This window comes from Prionailurus viverrinus, chromosome D4 (genome assembly GCF_022837055.1).
Source record: "Prionailurus viverrinus isolate Anna chromosome D4, UM_Priviv_1.0, whole genome shotgun sequence".
Lineage (NCBI taxonomy): Eukaryota > Metazoa > Chordata > Mammalia > Carnivora > Felidae > Prionailurus > Prionailurus viverrinus.
The window spans coordinates 49,783,407-49,807,851 of record NC_062573.1 but is presented as its reverse complement, the minus strand read 5'-3'; the positions used below and the strand labels follow the sequence as shown (position 1 = coordinate 49,807,851).

The following is a 24,445-nucleotide window of genomic DNA, read 5'->3' as shown; positions in this document are numbered from 1 at the left end:
TAATTGTGAAACTTAAGGTGTAAAAGCAACTGAAAATACTTACCATTTTTACATAATGATGAGAATAAAATTTTTATCCTTGGTGCAAACCTATTCTCCCAACAAGTTGCACAAGCTGAGATGTGACGTCCTAATTATGATAATCACATTGTAGTTCCACATTGCACCTTGCCTTTAATAATATCTTTCATTCAAGAACATCTAATCATTCCGTAGGCTATAACTAGTTGAGTCTAGCTACGTCTCCCTGAAGTAACATCGGGATATTATTTAAAGGTGGTTAAGTATATTAATGATGGCTAAAGCTGTTAAAAAAAAATTTGCAGGGGTGCCTGGGATGGCTCCGTCAGTTGAGTGTCCGACTTAAGCATAGGTCGTGATCTTGCGATTGACATGTTCGAGCCCCACGTCAGGCTCTGCGCTGACAGCTCAGAGCCTGGAGCCTGCTTTGGATTCTGTGAATCCCTCTCTCTGCCCCTCCCCCACTCATGCTCTGTCTCTCTCTGTCTCAAAAATAAAATAAACATTAAGAAAATTAAAAGAAACCTTGCTTCTAATGTAGTAAACTAGGAATTACTGGAAGTATTTCTTAGAAATCTGTATCCTTGTTCCTTTGAATGGAGCACCAGGCTATTTTTTTTTTTCCTAAGAGGAAACATGAGATTCTCAAATCATCTATCATTTTAAGAAATTTTTACCATATTAACTTCATTAAAATGCTATAAGGATATAATTTAAAAAGGAAATCCTGCTTTAAGAACATTTTTTAAACGGACTCATTGAAAACTAAATGTGTTCAGTAATTAAGTTAGGTACAATTAATGTTATTGCATTGGAAAGGCATGTAACAAATTTCCTTTGTGCCTAATTAAAAAAAAAAAGGAGAATAAACATAGACTTCAGAAAAACTTAAGTATGTCCTCAGATAGGGCGAACAAATCAAAACTCAAGAGGAAAAGCCTATTTGTCACGAGAATTTTAAGAACAATAAGACTGGGTTTATGGGTGGAAATGAGAGATCAGAATAAGAATTTGGAGTCAAGACCTCTGGGCCTTTCTATGTCATATACTTGAAAAGCACATACTTGAAGCCGTTCACCCCCATTTTTGCTTCTGATTGAAAAAAAATGCAAAGTAGCCTTGCTTCACATATACAAATGAACTCTGTTTTGAATTCTTGGCCCTATTCCACCTAAAACTGACTGTATCACTTTGGATTCAAGAGAATGAAATAGGAGTTACTTACAGTTTAGAAAATCAATCCATTCCAGAAAGAGCTGTGCATAAAGGTAGCTGGTGTCAGAAAAGCTCTAGTCCGTATCTAACGTCATCCACAGCCAAGTTATTTTTTCTTTGATATCCTTTTCTGTTGCAATTAGTAAAATTTTGCCCACACTAAAGAACAGGCCTAAGATTCTAATGAAACCGTTTGAAGGTGTTTGGAAGGCAGCTCAAAGTCAGTAACCGACAGCACAGCAGTGAGGGAAGTCCCATCAAGAGCTTCTGTTTCAGACAGTCCGGTGAACTTTTCTATGGAATCAACTGTCACTGCCTTTCCAGACTTATCCTTGCTCAACATTCCAGGCATGATATCCAACAAATGACCTCTCCACATTCACCTCCCACTGTATTTGAGACCTTCAGCCCTCTGATTGGCTTGCCACATCCGGAGCATGAAATGAACTCTTACATCTCTAGATCTTTCTTTCTTTTCCCCCATTGCAGGCTCAAATGATAATGTACAGTCATCATACATACACTGCTAATGTGCTATTAATCAGATTTGGGGGCTAGAAGGAATTTTAAAGATAGCTTCTAATATTCTCATCCACCAGGAAAATGGAAACGGGAAGGTGAGGTGACTTGTTACAAGTCACAGGTTAGTTATTAACAGAACCAAGGTGTCGGTATCCTTGCCATTCTCACTAACCCTACACCATCAATGGGTAGTTGGGTCAGAGGGTATCATAGATGTAAATAAATAGCAAATCAGCCATCAACTCTGTTTTAAATTTTTTTGTATATCCTGCTGTAAATGGATCAGTGTAGATATAAACATGACAAATTACATACATCACATTCGAAGGAGAACAAACTCACATTTCCAGGTGAAATCATCTACATTAATTAGCATAAAATTCTAGGAGAAAACTGTATTGGAAAAATGAACATGGTATTTCAGGCAACATTTCAACATTAATTTCATTTAAAATGAATGAACTAGTTTTTCAGAATGATATCCTGAAAAGGGACAGTTTACATCCTCTGGTTTCTAAAAGACTAAAGTTAGAAGCACATGCATTTAGTTACTAGTAATCTGCTGTGCCAGAGATATCATTAAACTAATTGTGGGAAATAAAATGTAAACAGCTCCGTAAGATCATGAGCACTGAATCATCACAATACTTGGTATATGCTGAATCAAAGAGAATCAGAGAGATAAATTCATTGGAAATTAAAGAGGAAATCCATTCCTTCCTCATGCAATTCACCTTGGTTCACACTCAAAAGATAAAAATCGTTTAGTCTAATTTGAAGAAGTAAAGTCAGGGTATGAGTGTTCTCTCATGCAATACAGGCAACTTTTCCCCTAATAAATGGGAGATAAGAAGTGATTAGGTAAAAGTAAAAAGGAGGTGAAGACCTAAGGATGCAGGTTTAACAGAAACTTTTGTCACAGGAAAGTCACATTAGTAAGTCCCTTTGCATCATCGGCATTATCTATACTGTTCCAGGCCGGTCTGCGTTTATGCCAGTTCTAATAAGATTTCTCCCTATGGCTCTGTTATTTGATTCTTTCCAAGTACATTTTTCAGGAAAAAAGTCAAAAACATGACTCATACAAATATAAAACAAGCACAAGGCAAAGGTTTATTTAACTCTTTAATGAGGAGAGAACTATCAAGATGGGAACAGTGGAGAAAGGAAGAAACAGAGGAGCGGAAAATAGTCCATGAGGAAAGGTGTGCTGAGTTAAATTCACCAGGAAGTGTCTTTTTTGTTTTAGTAGCTATAAGACTGGGACCCCAACAACCCACTGCCTAAATCCAGCTTGCCTGTTTCTGTAGAAGTTTTATTGGAACACAGGCATACCCGCTCACTTACAATGGCTGCTGTCCAGCAACCTTCGTGTAAGGGTTGCCCAGGGGCCCCTGCAGACTCCCAAGAATAGCTTTGGTATAAAAAGACATCTTAAAATTTTTCCCTTGAATTTATGTTTGTATTTTAGGAAGGCCAAACTAAAAAGGTTAAAGTTTTATTAGAATAGATTAAGCTGTTTCATTAAAACATTATCATATGTGCCTAGAAACAATAAATGATTATTGTTTGGAGTAAGAAGAATACAATACAATTCCGATAAGTAAATTGCCCCCACCCCCACCCCCCCAGCCCCGCCTGCCATCTTTTTTTGGATCAAGGGCATGGCAAAGTCAGGACAGAGCACAGAAATTTTTCAGGTTAGATATGGAATCTCTACTATCTGGACAGATTACACAGAAAAATAATTTTATTATTTCTTGGTAATGCTCCCATACTAATTTTTCATTCTAATAGAAGAAAATGAAAACAAGTTCTAGATTTGAATGAATATATTTAGCAGTAATTTATTCACAAGCTCTTTTAAAAATGTATCTCCTAATAAGTCCATGCAAAACTGAGCAAAGTTTCCCAAATTTTTTACACATTTTACTACTTTTCAGAATCATTCTTTGTGAATGACACAATTCAAGGACAATAAAGGGGGTATTTTTTTGTTTGTTTACATCAGTTTTCTATATTGAGGTAAGTTCTATCCTTCACTACTTTCTTTCACATTCTGGAACAAATGATGTTGACAACAAAAATACTCCTCTCTTTGATAAAACCATATTTTAGGTATAGTTCTTTGTCATGATTATTCCTAGTCTGATCTCAACCATACATATAGGCCAAAATTTTTAATTAAAGTTACTAGTCTTTCAGAGGAGAACTGGAGAGTGATCATTTCCTGTCCCTATGCTGGCAGACCAGCAAAGCTTACACAATTACATTATAAAATCTCCACAGCGAAAAACATACCTTTCACCTTTGTAGATGACAAAATTCATGTTCATTAAAATGACCCAAAAATATAGCCACGTTATTACTGTTAAAGTAAAAAGCAAAGATATCCATGACAACTGGTAAACTGTGTGTCACTATTCTGTCTTCTTTAGAAATTATACGGATCTCAAGATTTTTATTAATTTGATTTAATGTTAGTCTAAGTTCTAAAATTAATAAATATCTTGCAGATTGTGTTCAAGCTGTCACAGAAGGATCATAATTACAGTTGGATTGAAAATATTGAGAATTTTAATTAAGTGTAGAAAGTATTAAACAATTTAGGGAACAATTTAATTAACAATTTAATTAACAATTTAATTGTTAATTAAACAATTAAATTTAATTCAGTGTAGAAAGTATGAAACAATATAGGGAAGAAACTTTAGCTTCTCTTATCAATAAACCAATACAACAGATTTAGGAAGTTAACATTAACCTAGTCTCTCTCACTAGAAGATAAGTGAAATCTTTAAAAATAAAATTAGGGGCTCCTGGGTGGCTCAGTCAGTTCAGCAGCCAACTTCAGGTCATGATCTCGCGGTTCGTGGGTTTGAGCCCTGCATCCGGCTCTCTGCTGATCGCTCAGAGCCTGGAGCCTGCTTCAGATTCTGTGTCTCCCTCTCTCTCTGCCTTTTCCCTGCTCACGCTTTGCCTCTGTCTCTCAAAACATAAAATAAATATTAAAAAATAAAATTAAATAAAATGAAATTACAGTTGACCTTGAACAACACAGGTTTGAGTTGCACAGGTCCACTTAACATGCGGATTTTGGGGGCACCTGGGTAGGGCTCAGTCAGTTAAGCCTCTGGCTTCAGCTCAGGTCACAATGTCACCGTTTGTAGGTTTGAGCCCCACGTGGGCTATCTGTTGTCAGTGGAGAGCCCACTTCAGATCCTCTGTCCTCCCCCCACCTGTACCAGTAGGACACTAAAACCATAATCTTTGAAATTTTTTTTAACTGGAGAGAATTCATTTTCATGTCCTCCAGCCCCTCTCCTGCTCATGTTGTCTCTGAAATTAAACATTTTTTTGATATGAGAATTTTGTACAGTGCCGCACTATAAATATATTGTCTTCCTTATGATTTTCTTAATAACATTTTCTTTTCTCTAGCTGATTTTATTGCAAGGTTACAGTATATGATACATATACAAAATATGTGTTGATTATTTATGTTATCAATAAGGCTTCTGCTTGATCGGAGGCCATGAGAAGTCAGAATTTATACGTGAATGTTCAACTGTGCAGCATTCTGCACCCCAAATCCCCGCACTGTTCAGGGGTCACATATATATGTTTATTCTCAATACTGACAAAAGCAAGGAAAAGATATTTAGTTATTTATAGCCTAAAACTCAGTGGATGGCTAAAGATTCACTTGGATTCTGCCATAAACATGCTTCTGAGTTAGCATTATCCACGAGGAATGTTTTGATTTTTTATTTTTCTCTTTCCCTGAAAAAGGTCAGGACATTCAGTGTATTGGAGTTCAGTTTCTTCATTTCCCTGAAATTCTGGGAATATTTATTAGCCTCTATATTTAGAAAAGTCTCCTTTTTCTTAAGGGACTTTATAACTTATCAATAGACTCTATAAATAGGAAAATATTTCATTTTCTTATCAATGAGCCATAAAAGGTTTTTCCCAGTTTAACGCACAGACTTCAACAGGACATGAAATTTCAATTCTGCCACCTCAGGCACTTTTTAGAAAACACAGAACACACGTTCTCAAAAGGTTATCTTTCTATTCAGTGGAAATGCAATACCTTCTACATGGATTTGAGCACACCAGTAGATGAATGGTATAGACCAGCTAACCATATTCTGTGTTGTCTCTCAGTCTCACCCAACAGAGAATAGATTCACATCTTCCTAATAGAGATCACTTAGTGATCCCATCATGATACCAGATTGCCAAATATCGTCACCCCAAATGGGGAAGAATTAATAGATTATGTGACCTTGAATAACCTAGTGGTTCAGTACCCATGGGTCCCTGGAGTTGACTGTTTGCATACGTTTTATACATGAGGATTCAGTATGCAATTGTGGAAATGGACACAACTTAAACAATGAGTAAACAAAACATGTAACTATTGACCAAGAATCTGGAACAACAACAAAGGAAAAACAAACAAACAAACAAACCAACAGAACAAAAGGTACCAAATCAGAAAAAGAAAACAGAGTCAGGAAAGATAAAGTTCTAATGGTCTTTGTGACTAACTCCAGAAGCCACTTCCTGGGCAACTCGGTTTACCTAGCTCTAGCACGTGAGCCACTGGGAATCTCAAGGGAAAGCTCCAAATCCATCAAAGTATAATTTTCATGAAATTGTAAACATTACTGTCATATAAACATGGAGCACATGTTGAAGATTTATTTAGTTCATTTAATGAGAGAACCAGCAAGATGATATCAACTGGTTTAAAAGAAATATAGAAATGGTCTATTTTCTCAGAAACATATGAAATAATTTTCTTCAGTTAGAGACAAAATTGTTCAATGTCCAGTAGGACAATAAAACTATAATCTTTGAACATTTTTTCAACTGGAGACAATTCATTTTCATGTCCTCCAGACACAAATCTACAAATTAGCTAATAACTTTATAACTCTGGGCCAAAGTAGTAGTAAATAGCAGGTCACACAAAGATATACCCCCCTAGATAATTAAATAATGATTTGGCCATGAGTTAACATATCTTTGAGGAGACATTAAAACCATTTATATATCTTCAAGTTTACGGACTCTTTCCTTGGCTATGTCCAGTCTACCAATAAATTCGTCAAAGTCATTTTTTACATAAATTACAGTTTTGTTGATTTACACCATTTTCCTTCTTCAAATTTTCATCTCTGTGCTTACATCACCCTCTGTACTTGCATGTTGTCCACTGTTTTTCAGTAGATCCATTATCATATTAATCATAGTTATTTTATTTTATTTTATTTATTTATTTATTTTTTTAATTAAATTTTTTTTTCAACGTTTATTTATTTTTGGGACAGAGAGAGACAGAGCATGAACGGGGGAGGGGCAGAGAGAGAGGGAGACACAGAATCGGAAACAGGTTCCAGGCTCTGAGCCATCAGCCCAGAGCCTGACGCGGGGCTCGAACTCACGGACCGCAAGATCATGACCTGGCTGAAGTCGGACACTTAACCGACTGCGCCACCCAGGCGCCCCAATCATAGTTATTTTAAATCCCTAGTCTGGTAATCCCCAAATATGTATAATATCTGAGTCAGGTTCTGATACTTTCTTTGTCTCTTCAGACTTTGGTTTTGCTTTTTAGCACACCTTGTAATTCTTTGTTGAAAGCTGGATATGATGTAAAGGAACAGGAATAGATAGGCCTGAAGTGTGAGGTTTTGTATTTGTCTGATTAGGTGTAAGACTGTTTATTGTTTGCTGTAGAGTAGGTGTCAGAGATTAAAATTGCCTCTAGTGTCTTTGTTTTTGTCTATTCTGTTATCTTTGGGTTTTCCTGGAGACTCTGAAATAGAGTCTGAGGCCTAGGATACTTTTAGCCAAAATCCCCTGTTGGTACCCAGGAGCCTTGTTGACATGGTGGTAGGTTGTAGGGAAGGAGAACCCTTGTGTAGTGAATGATTAGGTCTCAGAATTAGTGAGCCTGAATTGGATATTTCCCTTCCCCCATGTTGGTTAAGCTCTGGCAACAGCCCAGTAACTTAGGGTCTGGTAAAATAGTTTCCCTTAAGGACAGACAATGTTAAGGAGAACAGAGGGCTCTGAGCATATTTCAGAATGATAACTTGTCCCCTCCCCCTGCCAGAAGCATAGGGGATAGTGAGAACCTGGTGGGGCTCCTGGAGGTGACACTCATGAACATGTGGGGGTCTCCCTGAAATTGGGCCTCTTGGAGTTTTTAACTCTCAATCTAGTCTACCCTGAACCTTCAGCAATTCTTCAGTTAGAGTTTAAAGTGTTTCTACTGATACCAGCTCTACCTGGAGCCTTCTGCTTCTGGCCTTATGCTCTTAGAAAGCAGTGTGTTTCTGTATCTACTTGCTTATCTCCCAGGGGCAGTGGTTTGCCCTGTGACCTCAGTTCTCTGATGAATTTAAGAAGAGTTGTTGACTTCCAGTTCGTTAAACTCTGTTTTTTTGTTGTTGTTTTTTGTTTTTGTTTTTGTTTTTGTTTTTGAGAGAAAGAGAGAGCATACATGCACAGAGGCACACATGCGCAAGACAGGGAGGGGGCAGTTAGAGAGAGAGAGAGAGAGAGAGAATCCCAAGAAGGCTCCATGCTCGGTGAGCAGCCCTAGGGGGGACTCAATCCCACAACCCTAGGATCATGACCTGAGCTGAAATCAAGAGTTGGAGGCTCAACTGACTGAGCCACCCAGGAGCCCCATCACTCCTGTCTTCACAATAAAAACAAAGCTGAGGTGGTTCAGTTGGTTGAGCATCCCACTCTTGATTTAGGCTCAGGTCATGACCCCAAAGCCTTGGGGTCATGACCCGCATTGGGCTTCCTGCTGAGCATGGAGCCTGCTTGGGTTTCTCTCTCTCTCTCTATCTCTCTCTGTCTCTGTCTCTGTCTCTTTCTCTCTCTGCTCCTCCTTCCCTGCTTGCTCTCTTTCTCTCTCTCTCTCTCAAATTGAAAAAAAAAATTAAAAAAGAAAGATAGGAGTGATAATTGCCATGCACTTTACATGTCAGACTGGAATCCAATGAGAATAACAATCAGCTTCATTACTTATTTGCTGTAATAATGACATTATTTTTATTAGATAAATTTCTATGTAAGGCCATGGCACATAGAGAGCATTCAATAAATGACAGATGTTTTCAGTAAAGCTAATGAAACAAGACAAATGAGACAAAATACATCACTAGACATGATAGTCAATGCTTTATCAGCAAATGTTGCAATGTGGCAGGTGTTTGTCATTGGCCACTCTTCAGGGTGTGAGATCACTGCTCTAACTAATATCATCTGGAAAGTCCCACCCAAAGTTTCCCAAATGAAAGGGTCAGTGTTTAGACATCATATACAAAACAAAATTGATCTTCAGCATCATGAAGTGAAACATTTCAAATATTACCAAATTATCAACATTGGGTAAATATGAATGATTGTAACAAAATGCCAGTGCCTCAGTTATGTTTCCTGTGCAAAAGGACCATTCTATAAAAGGCGCTTCATAAAGAAAATGGGTTAACGTGTGAAAAACAAATCTGGTTTATGGGAGGCACTAAATAAATGCAACTTTTATCCCTATCCTAATCTCATTCCCCCTTTTCTCTAGTGAGGCCAGACTGAAGGAGATTTAAATGGGGAATTATGAAAAGTAAGCTTACAATTTGATAGATTCCTCAGTATTGAAAATTCAGTGATGTCAGCTTCATTAATCTTTACTATATTCTAAACTCTTAAAATTATATCTGAATGTTATTGTCTAAGTTTAGTTGATTATCTTATCATTGTGTACCCTACTTTCTATGGCCCTTAAATTATATGGCATATAGGGGTTCTCACGTGGCTCAGTTAGTTAAGCATCCAGCTCTTGATTTCAAATTGAGTCATGTTCTCATGGTTTGTGAGTTCGAGTCCCACATCAGGCTCTGTGCTGACAGTGCAGAGCCTACTTGGGATTTTCTCTCTCTCTCCCCTTCTCTCTCTCTGCCCCTCTCCATTCACATATCTCTCTCCCCATGAGTCAGGGAGGGACACAGAATCTGAAGCAGGCTCCAGGCTCCAAGCGGTCGGCACAGAGCCCAACACGGGGCTCAAATTCACGAACCATGAGATCATGACCTGAGCTGAAGTTGGATGCTTTACCAACTAAGCCACCCATGTTCCCCTAGAGAATATATTTATAAGTGACCTTCATTGAAAGCATCCTGTGTCAGATACCAGAGGAATCATCTGTTGTTTCTCCTGTAGGGTAATAAATTACCCTTTCTTATGGGGAAAATGGTGATCCTGTGGGAGATGCGTATGGCCCCCTCTTGAAGAGCTTAACTTCCTTGAACATTTTCTGTCTCCATCAATAAAGATTTAACTACTCTATTTGTTAACTTTTATCCAAACTATATAACAGTAAATCAGCAGAGTAGCATTCCATGGGCACTGTGGTCCAGCATCCATCACCCAACATTATCCACAAGTAGAAAGATCTCTAGGCTCTTGCTACTCAACGTGTCCATATACCAAGAGCACTGGTTATTAGTTGTTCATGCTGAGTAACAAATACCTCCAAACTTAGCAATGTAAACAACAGACATGTTCTATGTCATGGCTTCTGTGAGTCAGAAGCCTGAGCACAGATTAACTGAGTGTCTCTGGCTCAGGGTCTGTTCACAAGTCTTCAGTCAACATGTTGGCTAGGGCTGCAGTCATCTCAAGGCTCAACTCAGGAGGCTCTGCTTCCAGCCTCACTCGTATAGCCAGTAGCAGTTGGCGGGCCTAGGTCTTGCTAACTGCTATCCAGTGATATCAGTTCCTTATCATGTAGATCTCACAATAGGACAGTTCATCACCTGGCAGATGGTTCGCCTCAGAGCAAGCAACAGAGTGTACCTGAGATGGAAACCGGTCTTTTTGTAACCTTTTCTCAGGAGAGACATCCCATCATTTTCACTATAATCTGTTCCTTAGAAACAAGGTAATAGGCCCAGTCCACACTCCAGGGCAGGGAACTAATGGGAGTGTGGATACCAGAAGGGGGTTACCGGGAGTCTTCTGAGAGGCCCCCAAGGATTTCCTGGCATCCGCCTGGGATGTGTTAGAAATGCATGATCGTGGAACTAGTGAACGGGATCTGAATTTAACAAGACTCTCAGGTGACCCATATGCATGTAAAGGTTGAAAAGCACTCCCCTAGGGAGCAAGGCACATGCCCTTTATTCTGTCACAGAGTCTTGCTTCTCAGCTTAATGTTACTTACCAGTTGATGTTACTTTCCAAGGAGTGCAAAGTCAGTTTTCCTCACGACTCAGTTCTCACAAAAAGAAAAAAAAAAAGGGAAGGTTATGGAAATACTACTGTGCTGAAGACAGATTAGAAAGAGAATCGGGGGGGCGCCTGGGTGGCTCAGTCGGTAAATGTCCAACTTCAGCTCAGGTCATGATCTCACGGTTCGTGAGTTTGATCCCCGCATCAGGTTCTGTGCTGACAGCTCGGAGCCTGGAGCCTGCTTGGGATTCTGTGCCTCCCTCTCTCTCTGCTCCTCCCCCACTCACCTCTGTCACTCTCTCTCAAAAATAAATAAACATTAAAAGAAAGAGAATCGGGAGACTGGAGAAGAAGTGGGGCATGAGGATTATGTCGAACAGATTGAATACCAGCATCAAGAAGTCTAGGGGCACCTGGGTGGCTCATTCTGTTGAGTGTCCGACTTTGGCTCTGGTCACGATCTCACAGCACGTGGGTTGGAGACCCGCGTCAGGCTCTGTGCTGACGACAGCTCGGAGCCTGGAGCCTGCTTCAAATCCTGTGTTTCCCTCTCTCTGACCCTCCCCCGTTCATGCTCTGTCTCTCTCCGTCTCAAAAATAAATAAACATTAAAAAAAATTTTTTTAAAAAGAAGTCTACAGTACTGTTTCCTCAAAACCTCTTAAGTGCATTGCTAAATAACTCTGCATTAAAAATGCTATTTATAATGGTGGCCCATTACTAATTGATTCAGCTCAGTTCTACATGGTTCTTTTTATCAAGATAGGGAAGTGTGCAGCATATTTTGGAAATATATCCATTAAAATTATAATATAAAATGCAAATGCTTACATTATTTTTAGATATCTCTAGTCCCTTTCCAAGTATATTTCATGTCTCAATAATGCTTAAATAATAATCTATATTCAATATTTGAAATCTTTCCATAGAAAACACTAATAACTTTGGGATAAATATTTAAATTTTCCTTAAATTATGTTTAGTGGAAAGGGTAAAATTACATTAAATTTTTAATCCTGAATAGAAAAATAAAAGCCCTTAGGGGAGAAATGAAAGTCTCTAATTCTCTAATCTACTTATCATAAAATGCACTGGGTTAGGCAAAGCCTTTACTCTTCCTGTACCTTTAATTCAATAGCAAAAAAACAATATGAATCACTGAATTTTACTTTTTTAAAATTTTTTAAATTTTATTTTATTTTTTAGAGACAGAGCACAAGGGGGGTGGGGGAGGGGCAGAGAGCGAGAGGGAGACACAGAATCCAAAACAGGCTCCAGGCTCTGAGCTGTCAGCACAGAGCCAGACATGGGGCTCGAACTCACAGAACATGAGATCGTGACCTGAGCCGAAGTCAAACGCTCAACCAATTGAGCCAGGCTGGCACCCCTGAATTTTACTTTTGAAACCAATGTTGCAGTGCATGTTAACTAAAATTTAATTTAAAAAATAAAATAAAATAAAATAAAATAAAATAAAATAAAAGTGGGCAGAGGAATATAGCCAGTTTTCCAAAGAAGATATACAGATGGTCAACAGGTATATGAAAAGGTGCTCAATACCACTAATCATCAGAGAAATACAAATCAAAAGCATAATGAGATATTACTTTACACCTGGTAAGATGGCTGTTATTGAAAAGAAAATAAATATTAAGTGTTGACAAAGATGTAGAGAAAATGGAACCCTGTGCACTGTTGGTAGGAATGTAAATTGTTGAAGCCACTATGGAAAACAATATGGAGGTGTCTTAAAAAATTAAAAAGTATGTCGCTTCTGGGTATATATCTGAAGGAGACAAAATCACTATCTCTAAAAGATATCTGCACTCCTTATTTTCAGTACAGCATTAGTTACAATAGCCAAGTCATGGAAGCAACCAGGTGCCCATCACTGGATGAATGGATAAAGAAAATGTGAGAAAATGTGATACACACATGCACACACACACACACACACACACACACACAGGAATATTACTCAGCCATAAAGAGAAGGAAATTCTGCCATTCGTGACAACGTGGATGGACTCAGGACATTACACTGAGTGAAACAGAGAAAGACAAATAGTGTTTGATCTCACTTGTATGTAGAATCTAACAAACTGAACTCACAGAGTCAGAACAGCTTGGTGGTAGCCAGAGGTGGATGACAAACTTCCAGTTACAAGATAAATACGTTCTGGGGATGTCATGTACCGCATGGTGACCAAAGTTAACAATACTGCATCGTGTATCTCCTGGAAGTTGCTAAGAGAGCAGATCTTAAAAATTCTTAACAATATTGCATCGTATATCTGGAAGTTGCTAAGAGAATAGATCTTAAAAATTCTTATCATAAGAAAAAAAATTATTAAGTATGCAAGGCGACGAAAGATAATTTATTGTGGTAGTTATTTCACAGTATGTACATACACCAAATCATCATCATTAGGTGTGCATACACCTAAAGCTGACACAATGTTATATGTCAGTTGTATCTCAAAAAACCTTAAATTATGCATCGAAGCCTACAAACTAAGACGCCATATGAAAAACAAAGGTTATAAATGTTCAAAACCATCACTTTTTAATGTTTCACTATTAATAATTTTCTTGAGGTTATTTAAAATATTTACTGTACCCACAGGGAGAAAATATTACCTAATGCTGGGCTACTGAGCACCTTTTCTCAGCTTCGTGTTTAGCGGCGTCACATTGGGAGCTTGCAATTAGCCATGGTTGGAGTATTGACAGCACAGAAATTAGAAAACGCTATCAATCAGAACTTGACTTTTATTTTGTTGACTGTCTTTAAGACAGTGATGGAGACAATGTTAATATGGCAGATTAAATTTAGAATAGTGTCATGTCCTTAATTATTACATTTTTGACAGCATATAAAGTTGGGAGATATTAAAAAACTCTTGTCCAAGTCACTAAAGATCACTAATAAACCTGTAAAGTTTTGACCTGACTAGTGCTGAACCACGTAACTAGGCTGAAGCAGCAACAGGCTTCCCTTTAATGAATATAATTTGTGCCAGGGTGAGAAATTGTTTAAAAGTGGATCACATAGGGGCGTCTGGGCGGCTCAGTCAGCTAAGCATCCGACTCTTGATTTTGACTCACGTCATGATCTCACGGTTCATGAGTTCAAGCCCCACATCGGGCTCCACACTGACAGTGCAGAGCCTGCTTGGGATTCTCTCCCTTTCCCTCTTGCTGCCCTCTCCCTGCCTATAAACAAACAAACAAACAAACAAACCAAACTTTAAACAAGTAGATCACATAGATTAATGACAAAACGATTGAAAAAAGAGTGATTGGTGTCAAATCCTTGTTAAATTATGGTTGAACTGTAATGATAGGTTGCCGTACATATAAGAATTCAGCAAAAAATGTACAGAAAGCATTTTCTGAGAATCAACTAGTTACACACACACAAAAATCTATACACAAGTAGAATAAAAGGTAACGTACATTTTAGTATTATTTGTAAAGTGTGGCTACACATCTGTTATATCAGCACGATTCTGGTGGCGTGTGAGTGTGGTTTTCCCAGGGAGTCAGTTGTTGGACATTTGCCACGCCACCCTGCCTCCTCCTTCCTTCCCAGTGTGAGCGGGGCCACTCCGTATCACAGGAGCACATCGTCATAGCCTCATCTGCCACGTAAAAATGCCGTTTTAAGTTCTAACCGGGAAAAATGCACAGGCAGAAAGAATATTTGTTACGACTTAGTGGGGACACTTCTGGTCTGGTCCTTGTTCTATTCACGTGCGGTTCTCTGCTACAGATATCTCAAGTCCGTGTTTTTCTTAACGCATTCCAAATGAATTTCTGCTCAGGTGATTTATATTCTCTCTCATTGCCCCAAACGACGTTTTGCATATACATATTGAAAGCACTCAGGAGAAACAATATTCGCTGTATCAGAGTATGGAAAAGAAATTGACATCGCAGGCTCTAAGTGCTGATTGGATTCTAGCACTGGACAGAAGAGGACTGAAAAGCTCCTGGGTCTTATTTTGGTGATCAGAGGATTCACCAGCAGGGAACTGTGTGGCACTGGTGAGCAGGCCTGGTGGCAGGAATTTATATTTGACATTCGGGAGAGTCACATGTGCCCCCTTTCAAATAAACCAGATGAAGCTTCCTAATTTATCAAAACATTAATCAGTTAGCTGTGCAGATAACGTGGTTTTATGTACGTAATTTAGTCTCAGGGGAAATTACTCTTCTATAAGGTTTTGGGAAAAGAGAGAACTGTTTTAGTTATTGTTCAGTTCCACAGAAAAACACCACAAATGGAGGAAGACAAAGCTGATATAAAAATGGAATCCTCCGTTGCCCAATTAGAAAGAAATTTTGTTGTAAATTTCAAACTGCGTGAGAAGGCAGAGGGAATTTCTGGCAAATAGCACTTGTAAAAGGCCGCAGGCTTTTCTCCTGAAGCATCTGAAACCAAAAGCTGTGGATGGAAATGTTGTACAGTGCCTTCTCGGACTGCAAAGAGACAATAATATCCTTATGGATCCTCTGAGAATACAGTTAGAGAAGTGGTTTATAAATACAGCTATTAATAAAACCGCCAGAAATTTTAAGGATGGGTAGGCAGAAAATCTTCTGTGATCATCAAATTGAGGATGTGGTGAATTTGGAGAGGGAGCAAATTTGGACTCGATTAGATTAGGCAAGGGAACACACAAATAAACTGGGATAAACTGGGAAAACAATATTCCAAACATTGTTATAGCAGCCTTTTAATAAGGTAGAAAAAGATGCCTTTAACTTTTTTTTTTTTTGTATATTTGGAAATAAATACAGCTAGAAAAAAAAGGCCTTCTACCAATTTCAAATTTGAAAAATACGTTCCTCTGAATTAGGAACTAGGATTAGAGCATCACATTAAAAGGCAAATCTGATCTGTTTTCCTTCGTGTATGTGATTATGGACTTACAAAGTCATCTTTCTCCCTTCTAATTCATACTGCAGCTTGCTGGACATTTGGGATTCAGGTCATGGATAGTGCAGATTTTACGTTAGAAGGTACATACCTAGGAGATGGCCTGCTTTTATCTGACTAGTCGATCCTCGTAAACAAAAGGGCTGGAGTGCTGTCCACGCCTCCAGTATGACAAGACAGAGCCAACACTGCCCGTATTTGGAAGACACATTCCACAGCCCATGTACACATTTATGAACATAAATAGGCATATGGAAGATGATATGTATGTTTATCCTGGGGCAGAACACAAACAAGAAGCCAAACAGAAAGAGCTAAAATTACTGTCCTCTCCCAATTTCTGATAAGGAGATTAAAATTCACGGAGAGCTCAAACAGCTGGCTCGGGCCAGGAGTTCTTACTAGCTAACACTTTGGCTGGAGCTGTTGACTAGCAAAACTGATGGCTCCCTCTCCTCCAGAGCCCACGTACTTTTCTCCTAGCAGAAACAACCTAGTAATCAAATGGCCACAGGAATGACCAAAGGATCCGGGATGTCAAAATGGAGGGAAATCCTGACATGATCCGATCTGCAGATCCTTTGGATCAAATAACATCATTAAAAAAAAAAAAAAAAAAAAAAAAAAAAAACCTCAATGTGAAAAGCAGACAAGTACTAGGTGGTTCCTGAGTTGAGTTAAATTTTCAACCCCTGCAGAAATGACCTTTGTTCACAAACTGCTTTATCACCTCCACCGAGGCAGGTGACTCACTGGAGCTGAGAATACAGCCTCATCATTGTTCCTCATGAACGCAGAGGCCGAGGTCCCGTGTGCCCAGCCACTTTGCCCAAAGCTCACACAGGTTGACAGTGACAGTGACTGGAACCCTGTGCCGCGTTCCTCACATAGCAGCACAAAAGAAGTTGACTTGTTTAGCAACTCCCTGGTTCACTGCAAATTTGACCACATTCCTGCCTTCACGGATTCATTATGCTAATTCATAACCTTTGTAGTCTTTCAGTGTTAGAATGATGGCCTAGAAGAAAACACAGATCTGGAAAAGCTTATTATTAAGAATATTTCGCTGTTGGGGCTCCTGGGTGGCTCAGTCGGTTAAGAGCCCGACACTTGGTTTTAGCTCAGGTCCTGATCTCAAGTTCGTGAGTTTGAGCCCTAAGTTGGGCTCTGTGCTAACAGCGCACAGCCTTCTTGGGATTCTGTCTCCCTCTCTCAGCCCCTCTCCTGCTCAGGCATGCTCTCTCTCTGTCTCTCTGTCTCTCTGTCTCTCTCTCTCTCTCTCTCTCAATATATATATATATGAAAAAGACTATTTGGGGTGCTTGGGTGGCTCAGTCAGTTAAGTGACCAACTTTAGCTCAGGTCATGATCTCATGGTTTGTGAGTTCAGGCCCTGCATCAGGCTCTGCGCTGACAGCTCAGAGCCTGGAGCCTGCTTTAAATTCTGTGTCTCCCTCTCTCTCTGCCCCTCCCCCACTCGTGCTCTCTCTCCCTCTCTCTCTCTCTCAAAAATAAATAAATGTTAAAAAAAAAATAAAGGTGATTTCCTCTTTCCGGATCTCTCATTTCAAGTTCTGCTGTACACCCAGCTCACTACTTGTCCAAAAATGATATGAAATTTCAGCATTCACCCCATCTAGAGACCTGCTATGTTACAATCCTGAAGCCTGAGAGACTTCGGTTAAGCCTGAAGGTGAATTACATTGCGATAACTACAAGGACCAAAGTGGGGGAAGGGGGAGGAAGAAAAGAAGGAGTGACATTCAGATCTCTTTGAATCAATCAGTACAAACCTTTTTCTTTTTCTTTTTCTTTCTTTCTTTCTTCCTTCCTTCCTTTATTTCTTTCTTTTTCTTTCTTTCTTTCTTTTCTTTTTCTTTTTCCTTTTCTTTTTCCTTTCTTTTTCTTTTTCTTTTTCTTTCTTCCTTTCTTTCTTTCTTTTTCTTTCTTTCTTTCCTTTCTTTTTCTTTTTTTCTTTTTCCTTTTCTTTTTCCTTTCTTTTTCTTTTTTCTTTTTCTTCCTTTCTTTCTTTCTTTCTCTTTCTTTTTCTTTTTCCTTTTCTTTTTCCTTTCTTTTTCTTTTTCTTTTTTCTTTTTTTTCTTTTTCTTTTTGTAAATGCCCTATTTGTTCCCTTTGTTTAACTCATTTCATCAAGTGTTTACAGAATACCTGTGCGTGTGCTGTGCTAGTACCGGTTATCACATCAGAACAAACAGAATGCTGTTTGGAATGTGAGTAACACCTTGAAGTCCACATCCTTTCAGAGACACTATCTCAGAATCTGTACATTTAAGCTAGGAATGCCAGTTTCCTTGTGCCAGGTACTCAGTGTTTGCATCCTGTGAATGAATCCAGATGGGATTGCACGCTGAGAATGCTTCAGTACAGAAATGCTCTTTCCAGAAGCTGCCTCTCTCCTCCCTCTCAAGTCCCATATCACTGACCCACCGCAAAACCCAAGGGAGGCGTGTTCTTGACAGATGGTCCAATCTGAAGCAATAATTCTGCCCTTGAATAAATACCAATCAGGCACCTGCTACGTGCCCAGCACTCTTGCAGGTCTTGGGCACAGAGTGGTGACCAGAATGGACCAAATTCCCTGTACTCTGTGGTGCTTACATGCTCATGGGGAAAACAGAACATAAATATAATAAGCAGGATGATTTCAACTAGCTGTAAATATTGTGAAGGGAACCCAAAAACCATAGAAGAGTAGTGTTGAACTCAGCATGGAGATTGGATACCATGATAGATCAGGAAAGTGTTCTCCAAGAAAGGGAATGTAAACCCAGACCGTGAACAGGGCCTCCCAACTCTCTATATCCTTAAAGTTACTGGACCTTATAAGGTCTCAGGTGAAAGAACTGGAAGTTCCCTACCAACGGGCCAGGCTACTGTCTCCTTGATAGATGGCCAGACGTTCTAAAGATGGACATGAGAAACAGGGAGGAAAGGCGGGGTAGCTACCGGAGACAGAAGCATCATTGTGATTTAGTTCCGCGACAGATTGCTTAGACTTTCAAGGTTCATTGGCGATAGCAAAACCACACCTCAGTTCCAGGAGAAAGCGGTAGGAAGCAGCCTAGAGCTCCAGGTAATGGACAGGCAGCCACGTGAACCGGCCGGCCCGGCACTCCTACAGCAGACAGCTGTTTACTCTCCCCCCAGGAGGACAGAGGTGGAAGTTAAATCTGTAATCACTATCAGCCAGATCAACGAGTTCTAACTGACTTGCTTTCATCATGTTTCCCCCAGCCGTGGTTCAATGGCCTGTGAATGTTTACCTTCAGTAGAAAAAGATTAAAAAAAAAAAAAATGGTCAAAGGAAGCTTTTGTGACTTCATAGTCTACTCCTCTCTGATTTGCGTTGCTCAATGAAATTGAAAAATTTGTATCTGATGCAGTCACTGTGTGACTCAGACCAAAACTGCTGGAAAAAATTGTCCTGAGCATGCTAAAACCCCAGAGTGACACATTTGTTGGGAATGTGCATTATTACCGCCTTAAGAGCCGAACTTTCACACATCTAAAATTATGCCTATTTCTTTTTTCTTTTTGAAGTTTATTTATGGGGGGGTGGGCGGGGAGGGACAAAGGAAGATGAAGAGAGGGAATCCCAGCCAGGCTCCGTATGCTATCAGCACAAGAGCTCGACTCGGGTCTCGATCCCATGAACCTTGAGATCAGGACCTGAGCCAAAATCAAGAGTCGGACGCATAACTGACTGCGTCACCCAGGGGCCTACTTCTAAAAACATTATGCCTATTTCTAAAAAAAAAAAAAAAAATCAGTGCTCAGGTCAGACGTTAAGATATGGAAAAATTGTAAGACATTTCTTACATGGGCCAGCAGAGGAGGCTGGACTCAGCTTTAGTGCTTGATAGAAGAAGAGGACTTCAGGAATGGGGAGGATTTAAAGAGGAAGAGAAGAAGTAGTTCAAGGGAGGGGACTAACAGAGAACACACTCGCAGCTGGAAAAGACCAGAACATTTTCACGCGACAGGGCGGGGCTGCGAACAAATGCAGCTGTGGCTCATTAGGAGAGCTGACGGGAAACGGTCCCATTTATGTCGCACCATGCCTACAGCGGGCACAGCGTGTTTCATCAGCTACAGATGCCTAACAGAAGAATTTTGTAAGACTTTGGCTCATATGGGGTTTCTAGGCTCTTCAGCGGACCTAGACAATTTGTTGCTTGACAAATATCTGTTGTATCACGTGTAACCTGAACAGTATCTTGATGGCCCATGGGGTGTGTGGGTGATTATGAGCAGGAAGACCGCCAGAAAGCCTCCTTCCTCAACACAACACCGCTGCAAGGTCACTGAGCCAGCAGTGTCACTGAGACACTAAGACAGACAGGAAAGCCTCTCAAAATGTACTCAGTTACCATTCTTCTGTTCATGGGCACCTCAGAGATGAATGATTGTCACTGTTACCTTCCACACAGTTGGTTTTGGTGCTTTTCTCAGAGAAGATAAGGAAGTTACCCTGGTTACTATATGTAATATCCTCACAAAATGAAGGGTTTAAAATCGTACTTTATGCTTTTTTGGTATTTATACATACATAACTGGTAACTTCACATCTTCGAAGTCATTGATAGACATTCTATCTCTTCTAATGTTTGTTCACTTCAATCACTCAATCCAAAGTTCACCTTCGGTTATGGATTAACTCCTAGCCGGGAAGTACTTTTATAATATGAATGCATACATTTGAAGACAATAGGCTCCTTTCTCCCTTAAGGCTTGAGTCACTCATGACTGAATGCCTTTAATAATTCTAGAAACTCACAAGTCTGAATTAGCCTTGTATCTTAAAGAAAGAATCAGCGGGGCGCCTGGGTGGCTCCGTTGAGTATCCGACTTCGGCTCAGGTCATGATCTCGCGGTCTGTGAGTTCGAGCCCCACATCGGGCTCTGTGCTGACAGCTCAGAGCCTGGAGCCTGCTTCGGATTCTGTGTCTCCCCCTCTCTCTGCCCCTCTCCTGCTCATGCTTTGTCTCTCTCTCTCTGTCAAAAATAAATAAACATTAAAAGAAATTAAAAAAAAGAAAGAATTAGCAAAGCCCAGCCTTTTAGATTAATGACCCCAAAAATAAACATTAAAAAAAAATTAAAAAAAAAAAAAGAAAGAATTAGCAAGGCCCACCCTTTTGGATTAATGACCCCAAATGGAAACAAACAAACAAACAAACAAAACAAAACCAGAAATTCCATTTCTAACCATAATGAATGTGACCAAGACCTCTGGTGGCCAAATGTATTCCTGGCTCCTAGTCTAGGCACTGGAATCTTTATGGGAGCTATGTCTCTTCACTTCCAACTAGAATAGGGGCAATCATGAGAGTTCGTGCAGCCTGCCTCTTTCCGTATTCTACAGAACCACCACACTTTTGATATTAGTGAATGTCCCCCATTTAACTGTAGGACCTATAAAGAAATTCTACTTTGTGCTGTGAGACAGATTTCTTTGAAGTCGTTTAGGACTACACACCTAGAAGTCACCTAGGGAAGTTCTAGAACTTTCTCAGATTTTCATATACCAATTTGGAGTGGGACTTCCCCTGACATGTCCAAGGCAAGTAACCAGGTCTATAGGAGACATCTGTATGCTTCATCTTGTAAAGTGGAACAGTATTGGATGGCATCCTTTTGATTCAAGGAATATTAAAGCAATTTGTTCTTAAAAATAAAAGCATTATTTAGTACTATATATTTGTCAACATAGCTATAAAGAGTGCAGACCTTTTCTGTACTCTTAACTCTTTTCTGTAGATTTCAGCTTCTTCATCTGTATAATGGGGATAAAAATAATAATCTATGGTAACGGGTTGCTATTAATGAAGGTTGGACTTTGCATAATGATGTCTGGTACATTATCATGCAAAAACCAGGAGCTGCTACAATGGTAGTGATTCCTTAATTTCTACACATTTCTCTTCTCCCCACCTCACAGGATCTACATATATATATATATATATATATATATCCCCAGGTAAATATGGATAAGTGATTAGTCTGGCCAGAGAGAGGATGTGTTTCTGAGCAGAAAACCTGACATTCAAAATGGTATTCCCAGGCAACTTGGTTAGGGCCAGGGATGCAGTGGGAGTTTTACAGTCCCCTTTGGACCCGATGCATCTGGCAGGAAGTGAGTTGTTTATGACTTTTGCCATCAGTCAGGAGATTTCCAAAGATCCTGAGATGGAGTGAATTTGTATTCTGTTCTGTGCATTGCAAGTTATAGACTGCAGAAGACAGGATCCAAATGAATTTTGAGTCTTTCAAAAATGTAGATGGGGCGCCTGGGTGGCTCAGTCGGTTGAGTGTCTGGCTTCGGCTCAGGTCATGATCTCACGGTTCGTGGGTTCAGGCCCCACTTCGGGCTCTGTGCTGACAGCTCAGAGGCTGGAGCCTGTTTCGGAATCTGTGTCTCCCCCTCCCTCTGCCCCTCCTATGCTCATGCTCTGTCTCTCTCTGTCTCTCAATAATAAATACACGTTTTAAAAACAGGTAGAATAACTGGCGTGTCTTTCATCTCCCCCCTCTTCCCCGTAGGTTAACCTCAGAGCCACAGATGTGAGGCTCATGCGCCAGTTGCTTGTTATCAACGAGAGCATTGAGTCCATCAAGTGGATGATTGAAGAGAAGGCCACCATTACCAGCCGAGGAAGCAGTCTCAGTGGCAGCCTGTGCAGTTTATTGGAGAGTCAGAGCACCTCCTTACGTGGCAGCTACAATAGCCTGCATGATGGCAGTGATGGGCTGGATGGCATCTCCGTGGGGAGCTTTCTGGACACTCTGGCAGATGATGTCCCAGGCCATCAGACCCCATCAGACTTGGACCAATTCAGTGACAGCTCCATAATAGAGGACTCACAAGCACTGCACAAGCACCCCAAACTGGATTCTGAATACTACTGCTTTGGCTAATGACCCAGTTTTTTGCATGGGATTGGTGTGCAATTAACTTGTATTTATCCTTCTTCTCCGCTGCTATCTTTTTGGTGTGATTTTTTTTTTATATATATATATGACAACCTTTTTAAAAGAAGCTTATTTTGAAACTGCTTGATGATAATTCTGTTGCTCCTAATATTTCTCATCTGGACTGATTGATCTTTCTCTCGTACATCTCTATTTTTATTTATTACAATGATTTTTCTCCCTTCTTTACAGTGGCACAAGTAAAGTAGGGGGAAAAAGAATAAGCAATAATTATGTTTTTGCTTTTGTTTTCAGAGCAAGGGGTCAGGGATTACCAAAAAATAAATCTTTGCTAAATTTTACAATAAACCAAAGTCTGACAACAGTTTATTTTGTTCTTTGTATGCTTAAACAATTCAAAGTTTCATTTTCCAGAACATACTGAAGTTTATTAGGATTTGTATTGTAGGTTGGACAAAAGAGTTGCAACGAACGTAGGCATTATTTGTAGGCAAAAACTCCCTAGTATAAAATAAACAATACAGCTAATCACATACTTCCACGTGGCAATTGTTCGGAAGCCACAACTCTGTGAAATCTGCTCACTTCAACTTTGAGTTCATACTTTGGATCGTACTTTTGTCTTTAGTGACTCTAACTCAAACTATATAAGCTTAGTTGTGTGATAATATATAGGATTCTCCCAGATTTCAAAGAATAATTGAGGTTAGATACATGAAGGTTATTAGAGAGGTTCTAACTTGTATTTTGAGATTTTGTTGACATTTGTTTATAGGTGCTTTGTGATTCTGATATGATATACAAACACATAAATCACATATATGGATGGATGGATGGATGGATGAAGTGGGAATTAGAATCACCATTTGTGAAGTCTAATATATCCTGTCATCCTGGAGTAAATAATCTCTTAGTTTTCTGAAATGACATCCAAAAATATAACTCATGTAGTAAACAAACATTTCATTTCATTTTGGTGTGTTATGAATCTTCCACATTCTTTTACCTTAATGATTCCTCATGAGTGAATTATTGAGATTTCAAACTGTTCTTTGTAAATATGTTTCTGTACTAAACACCTTACGGTATGAATCAAAAAGGCTTCCTATTTATAATTGAAAAATGTCCATACTTGAGAAATGGTTTCCCCAAATTTCCTTTGTTGATATATAACTATTACACTCTTGTCAAATGTATTGTTTGCTTCCAGAACATGTTATTCCATTTCCAATTAAAATCTATAGGGTCTATATTTTACACCAGTCTTTTTTTCATAAATTACTTGATATAATCCGCATCGCAACAATCTCATGATGTGAAAATTGTCTCTTTTCTATATTTGAGGAAACTGAGGCACATGGAAGGTAGGTAACTGGATCAAATCACCAGTAAGTGTCAAGACTCGGATTTGAACTTGAGTCTCTCTTAGCCATAACAATAACAGTGGCCCCTTTGATACCTATTGAAGTTAAATAATAAAGTGTGGATAAAAAAGCAAATATAAGCCCCTTACCAAAAAAAAAAAAAGAC

General features: G+C 39.4%; 1 protein-coding gene across 1 annotated transcript in view; it reads left to right on the top strand.

Annotated features, from left to right (window-relative positions):
• LURAP1L (leucine rich adaptor protein 1 like) overlaps positions 1 to 24,172 on the top strand; it is a 53,840-nt gene extending 29,668 nt beyond the window's left edge. Inside the window, exon 2 of the mRNA XM_047831018.1 lies at positions 22,526 to 24,172. Coding sequence (XP_047686974.1) covers positions 22,526 to 22,900 — 375 coding nt within the window. The 3' untranslated portion in view covers positions 22,901 to 24,172. The remainder of the gene's footprint in view (positions 1 to 22,525) is intronic.
• Positions 24,173 to 24,445: the final 273 nt, after the last annotated feature.